The 7,538-nt window shown below is 34.9% G+C and overlaps 1 protein-coding gene across 1 annotated transcript in view; it reads right to left on the bottom strand.

The window, feature by feature from the left end:
- The window catches only part of NDST4 (N-deacetylase/N-sulfotransferase (heparan glucosaminyl) 4), a 312,690-nt gene that overhangs the window by 150,197 nt on the left and 154,955 nt on the right, over positions 1–7,538 (bottom strand). Inside the window, exon 4 of the mRNA XM_011999457.1 lies at positions 5,049–5,203. Coding sequence (XP_011854847.1) covers positions 5,049–5,203 — 155 coding nt within the window. The remainder of the gene's footprint in view (positions 1–5,048; positions 5,204–7,538) is intronic.

Below are 7,538 nucleotides of genomic sequence, written 5' to 3'. Positions count from 1 at the left end.
CCGGGTTTACGCCATTCTCCTGCCTCAGCCTCCCAAGTAGCTGGGACTACAGGCGCCCGCCACCTCGCCTGGCTAGTTTTTTGTATTTTTTTTAGTAGAGACGGGGTTTCAGCGTGTTAGCCAGGATGGTCTCGATCTCCTGACCTCGTGATCCGCCCGTCTCGGCCTCCCAAAGTGCTGGGATTACAGGCACTTTTATTTCTTTTTAATATAACACCTACATAGCTGATTGAGTGTTCAGTCTATTATGACACTTAAGGATTTTTCATAGTCTCTCTTTAATAGGTATGTATTTTTATGAGAACAATTTAAATGTCAGCATTTTTTACCTCACGAATATTGTGTAATTATGAAAAAAGTTATATAGATTTCATAAATATGTGTAGCATTTTAAAATCAGAATTTAAAATCCTATGTCTTTATTTCAAGAATCTTCACGTAGTCACGAAAAGGACACCAGACTGCTCAAGAACATAGCAAGTCAAATTCACATCATCATTGAAAATGTCAACAGTAAAGGCAAAAAGTTGATACTTATCCCTTCAGGATATTTCATGGTCTGCAACTATTAATGACTGAAATGCCCTACTGGCTTGAAAACTTTAATGAGTTTATATGTAAAACTTAAAACAACGAAATACAATTTTTAAAATTTTTTTCAATTATATTGTGGAATAAAATAAACAATTCAGGTTTATGGTATATGCACTTTTCTTTCTGTGGTTGGAAAATAATATAATAGTATAGGTTAAATCGGGAATAATTTTTGGTAATTTTTTTTTATTAGTGCTTTCATGTTGGCCAATGTTTCTAGTTCTCTTCAGCCTTCGTTTGTCTATTGTCATTAATGAAGCTTTCCATCTATTTATTGACATAGTCAAGCAACTGAATGGCAGTGAGTTCCTGAAGGAAAAAGAACCAAAAAGTATTTTTCTCCACCCTACTGCCATACCAAGAAGGGTATCTTGTAACTGCCATATTTCGGTTGCCTATGCTTGTCATTAGACTAACATCCTGTATACAAACACACACACATATGCACATAACATATATGTGCATGGAGTAAGCATAATACATCTATACACATATACACCCCCACTGCATACATTTGTGCTCATGGATTAAGCATATACATACACATAACTCCAACAAGCATATACATATTCACAAGGCATATGTGTGTGTATGTGTGTGTGGATTAGGCAATAACAACAACAATGTCTTATATTAATAAGGTCTCTTCAAACATGATGAAAGGTAAAGAACCAAGTTTGCAATGTGTTTCTCTCATGATGTTTAAACATATTACAAGAGAAAATAAACTCCATCCAGAAAGATTTCAGAGAAATTCCACAAATGAAACCACTCAGATAGATTGTTTGGTTTTCTTAAAAAAACTGATTTGAAATATCAATATCAAGCTATTATTAGGTCTGAATATGTTTGATTTGTTTTTGGAACTGCTATGAGAACAAACGTGCTTTTGAGACTGACAATCCTTCTGACAGCCAAGGTCATATCAAGGGATAATGAGGAATGTCAGAACAGAACTTAAAAAAAGGATTTAAAGACTTTTAATTTTTATCTGTATAACTTATTCATTTAGTTTGAAAATATTTTCCCATAATTACTTCAATTCCAGCTAGACAAGGATTTCACGATGTTCATTCCAAATTTGCGGACCAACGTTGTCCACGAACGATCACAGAATTTTAAAATTGAAATTGATCGGTAGCATTATCTGGTCCAGTGCCTTTGGTTGGCAGATGAGTTGATGTAAATTAATTATCTAAAAACTTTGTAGTTTAGAGAATGAAAAGGCAAGTCATTACTATTTCGAGAGAGGAAAGTGAGGTATAAAGACATTAAATAAGTTGCCAATTTTATCAGAACTTGTTATTAGCTGTCAGGACTAAAACTCACTCCACCAATATCCATTTAGTGTTTCTGCTATCCTATCCTATCTTGACACTGTTGATGGTTCTAAAGTGTCAGCTGGATGTGAAAAGATAATAATTTAATAAGAAAGAGATATATCTCTTGGCTCTCTGGATAGCACACATATTGTCATGTTATGTTGACAGTAAAGGTGGGGTTCTGAATGTCACTGCTTGAAGAGTCTTGAGTTTTATTGAGCTGAACTCCAGAAGGAAAAGGACAGTGTCATTTCAGTATGATGTATGTTTAACGGACTTCATTTCAGTTGTAGTATTTTGACTATGTAAAATATAGTAAGATTTTTTAAACAATATATTTATAGGAATAAGTGTAGTTTCTGGCCATGCTGACTAAACAAATGTAATTACTCTGAATGGACTCTAAATACCTTTCAACATTTCATTACAAAGCAATTACATTTGAATCTTCCCAGAGCTCTCAGCATGGCTTTTAAAAAAAGAAATTACACAAACAGGTGGAATCAACCATTATGAAATATAACCTATATCCCTGAAGAGCAAGGCTCAAGAGTGGAAGTGGAGTGGAATGAAGTGGGGGAAGTTTAAGACAGGTGATGCACATGTTTTATTTTCAAGGTAACTGTCCTGAGAGAATTTAGCATGCTTACTAAAGGTAAGTTTATTTTTGAAATGGAAAATATTTACTTAATTTTATAATGCTATGAAGCAGCACAACATTTATGAGACATTTCCTAAAAGTTAAGTAAAAAACAACCCCTTGTAATCCATATGTTTTTTTCAAAAAGCTGTTTTAAAAGCAAGATGTAACTGCATGAGCCTCTATATTTAGAAAGGTCATAATTGGTTAATTAACACTATTGAATGCTTACTGTGTGCCAGTGGCTGCTCTCAGCACATTATGTATGTCCTCCCAGCAATTCCATGAGGTAGTTGTTACCATTATCCTCAGTTTTATAAATGGAGAAACAGACATAGAGAATCTAAGTAATTTGTTCAAGGTCAAGCAACCATCAATGGAAGGTGAGGATTCAAACAGATAATCTGGTGCCTGAGTCCTTGATCTTACCTTTTTTTTATGCTTTCTACATTTACTGCTAAGAATCCTGTGTGCAGATCTGACACTGGTCTGGGGATTTAGAGATGCAAAGAGTGATGACCTATTAGCTTAACAACTGGACATAACTATAAAATATCATAGTATTAATTTGACTTGGGGGCTATGCTTCCAAAGATGACTTTAAAAAATGAAGATATCAGTAATCGCACAGTACTAATGAATAATAACACTTTAAGTTAGGAGTTCCTAACTAGGAACTAGGGTCTTTGGTGGATTCACAAACCCTTTGTGATTGTATGCCCACTGGGTGAAGATGTGAGAATGTATATCTGAGCATTTTTCTAGGGAAAATGTTTCTGTCTTTAGTTAGATTCTTAAAGGAATACATGGCTTAATTAATGTCTAGAGCAGAGATAGGCAAACTTTTTCTTGGTAAAGGTTGAGATAAAAATATTTTAGGCTTTGTGGACCACAGGATATCTTTTGCAACCACTCAACTCTGCCATTGAAATGTGAAAGCAGCTGCAGGCAATTCATAAAGGAATGAGTGTGGCTGTGTTCCAACAACATTTTATTTATGAACATTTAAATGTAAATTTTATATGATTTTTATGTGCCACAAAATATCACTGTTCCTTTTGTTGTTTACCTTTGATTTGAATTATTAAGAAACGTTTTTTAAAAGGCTTTCTTAGCTCAGGGATCATAAAAAGCAAAGGTCATAATTTTCCTGCCCCTAGTCTAGAGCAAGTGATTCTTAGTGTAGAATCACGGGGATCATCTGGGAAGTTTCTGAAATGCAAATTGTCAGCCCTCTCTGCAGATCTACTGAATCAGAAACTCTGCTAAAGGACGAAGCAGTCTGTGTTTTAGAAGTCTTCTAGGTGAAACAGATCACACTAAAATACGCGAGCCACTGGTCTAGAGTCATGGCTCCAAACATTCAACTCATTCATTTCTTCCTTCATTCTTGCAACAAATGATTTTTTAAACTATTATTTAAAAAATAGCTCAGGACTGTGTGCAGGTTTATGAAATAGACACATTGTGTCATGGAGTTTCAGTGTACAGATTCTTTTGTCACCCGAGCGATAAGCATAGTATCAGATAGGTAGTTTTTCCATTCTCTCCCTCCGCACTCAAGCAGGCTCCAGGGTCTAGTGTTCCCTTCTTTACGTCCATGTGTACTCAGTGTTTAGCTCATACTCATAAGTGCCAACATGCAGTGTCTGTTTTTCTGTTTCTGTGTCAGTTTGCTTAGGATTATGGCCTCCAGCCCTATCCATGTTGCTGCAAAGGACATAATCACATTCTTTCTATGGCTGCATAGTGTTCCATGGTGTATTTGGACCACATTTTCTTTACCCAATCTACTGTTGATAGGCATTTCGGTTGATTCCATGACTTTGCTCTCGTGAATAGCTCTGTGATGAACATGAGTGTGCATCTTTATGGTGGAAGAATTTGTACTTCTTTGGCATATACCTAATAATGGAATTGCTCAATTAAATGATACTTCTGTTTTACGTTCTTTGAGAAATTGCCACACTGCTTTCCACAATGGCTATACTAATTTACATTTCCACCAGCAGGGTATAAGTGTTCTCTTTTCCTCTGTAACCTTGCCAACATCTATTGTTTTTGACTTTTTAATAACAGTTATTCTGACTGGAATGAGATGATATCTCATTGTGGTTTTGATTTGTATTTCTCTAATGATTACTGATGTTGAGCAATACATTATTTTTGAATGGTTAATTATATTGCACCACAAATGAAAGTTGTACTGTTTTTTTGTCTTCATAGATACAAGAATAGTCATCTCATAAAATAGGAGTTGAAAGCCTCCTGAAAATAACTTACTTTTTGAAATATATTTTCTACATAATCACATGATGGCCCTATATATATACACACATGTCTGAAACAAAATATCACTAAGTTATATGTACCCTCAATACATGTGATGCACCCTGATATTGTATTTTATTCTCTTTCTATCACTGATTTTATACTTCCACCACAAGATCACAACTTATAGCTCAAAAGATACCACAATAAAATGTGCTCACCAGTGCAAATTCCTTGTTGAGAATCATCTGCTCTACTAAAGATGACTCATTGTGGAAGAGGTGGGGCTGCATGTGGCTCCACATGTGAGGAAACCACCAGAACTCATCCACAGACCGAAGTAAAAGGTCATCTCCTTCATCTTCCTCTTCTGTCCCTATAAAACACCAAGTTAAAAACAGCTTTAGTGAAAATATCTTACTATCCTAAAGGTTATTTTTGGCAGATTTATGTTATTTTTCATGCTGCTAATACATATATCCAATTCTGTGGACTTTTAAAATCAGAATAAAAGAGCACAGTCTAAATTGAATCAAAGGCGAGGGGACTTGGGATTAGGATGGGGTGGGTAGGCGTGGCTGGAGCAGGTCAGACAGTTATTCGTTTTAGAATTTAAGGGTATTTTATACCCTAACATATATTTTATACCCTTACATGTATTTTATACCCGTATATTTTAAGGGTAATTTTCAAATAATTGAAAATAAATTTTAACTCATAAAATCTGTTAATTTTTTTCAGATTAAATAAATATCATATGCTTATTAAAGAAATGTGGAAAGCACAGACAAGTAGTATGTAAGTCCAAAAAGAAAGACAAAAACAACCAAAAAACCTGTAAGACCGTCTTCTACAGCTAACCAGTAAAAACATTTCTGTATTATTTTCAAAAATCTTTTTCTACTTATATTTTAAAAGTTCAGCTCTTGCTGTATTAATATTTTTGCATGCTTATGTTTTTCACTTAATGTTATACATATCAAATTTCCCATTTTAATATAAATATTTCATAAAAACTAAACAATGGATCTGATAACTGTTTATAATATAAACGTGACTTGAGAATTTAAAGCTAGTATTACTTTCTCTTCTTCTTTTGAGAAAATTTGTTAACAGCACCCAATACATAGGAAATAAAAACAAAAAACATTGTTATGCCACAGTTAAGAAAAAAAAAACTTACAAGAATTAATTCCTGCTTGCTCTCTTACTTAACTATACAAGTAAAATAAAACAATAAGTCCTGGCTTATACTGTGGAGCGTATTACTTGGTTTACTCTTTCATAAAAGAGTATTTTTTTGTTTGTTTGTTTGTTTTTGTTTTTGTTTTGAGACGGAGTCTCCCTCTGTCGCCCAGGCTGGAGTGCAGTGGCGCGATCTCGGCTCACTGCAAGCTCCGCCTCCTGGGTTTACGCCATTCTCTTGCCTCAGCCTCCCGAGTAGCTGGGACTACAGGCGCCCGCCACCATGCCCGGCTAATTTTTGTATTTTTTTGTAGAGACCTGGTTTCACCGTGTTAGCCAGGATGGTCTCGATCTCCTGACCTCGTGATCCGCCCATCTCAGCCTCCCAAAGTGCTGGGATTACAGGCAAAAGAGTATGTATTACAGATGGGTGTTTAATTTTTTTTTTTTTTTTTTTTTTTTTTTTTTACTTTATTCAGGGAATAAATATTAAAGATAGTTATAAGGGTTTTCTCTGAATGTTTCGTGTGTGTGTCCTAAAACAAAGATTTCCATGGTCATGAAAGTAGCACCATGAAAGGATTAAAGCATATATTTGGTGTCATTCAGTACTTGGAGCAGAGTCCCTAGTTTTGCTACTTAATTAACTATGTGATCTTGGACAAGTTAACTTCTCCAGATCTTAGTTCCCTGATTTAAAATGGGATTATAAATACCTATGTTACAGGGTCTTAGTGAAGAGCTGATGAGATCCATTTATTAAAGCACTTAATATTGTGACTTGCAAATAGTAAGCACTTTTCGAATATTAAGATCTCCTTAAAAATTCCATCTATTGCTTTATACTTACAGCGTTTTGAATTTACATGTGTTCACACTGTTTTAGAAACTTTGCCTGCCTAAATTATAAATTTCTTAAAGGCAGGTACTGAATCCCTTTACCTTGTACTGTAACATGCCACTTCCCCAGAGCAGTGAATAAATGAATAATTTTATTTAGTCTATATTTAACAAAGGCAGTGGATTTAGCAGCTTCACATGGCCACCAAAGTATATGGCGACTTATTTCTTTTATGTATATTCACTGTTCCTGGAATACAGTTCGTAATTCATAATCTTCAAAAGGTATAAGGATCTTCAGGTTTAATTAGGGTTTTGGCACCTTCGATGCTACTACACAGAGTAAAGAAATTCTATTTCTATTAGAAATTTAGAAAGTAATAAAGTTCTATAATTAAGATGAGCAGAAGAATTCTTGATTTTTGTTGTTAGCTAACAGTGTTAGTATTACAGACTCATAATTCATTGACTTTTGTTAATACATTAAGAACATAAAAAAAGGATGAGTTTGTGTCCTTTGTAGGGACATGGATGCAGCTGGAAACCATCATTCTCAGCAAACTATCGCAAGAATAGAAAACCAAACACCGCATGTTCTCACTCATAGGTGGGAATTGAGCAATGAGAACTCTTGGACACAGGAAGGGGAACATCACACACTGGGGCCTATTGTGGGGTGCGGGGAG

This window comes from Mandrillus leucophaeus, unplaced genomic scaffold (assembly GCF_000951045.1).
Source record: "Mandrillus leucophaeus isolate KB7577 unplaced genomic scaffold, Mleu.le_1.0 Scaffold594, whole genome shotgun sequence".
In the NCBI taxonomy this organism is placed as follows: Eukaryota; Metazoa; Chordata; class Mammalia; order Primates; family Cercopithecidae; genus Mandrillus; species Mandrillus leucophaeus.
Note: the sequence above shows the minus strand (reverse complement) of the source record. Positions and strands in the feature narration are given on the sequence as shown.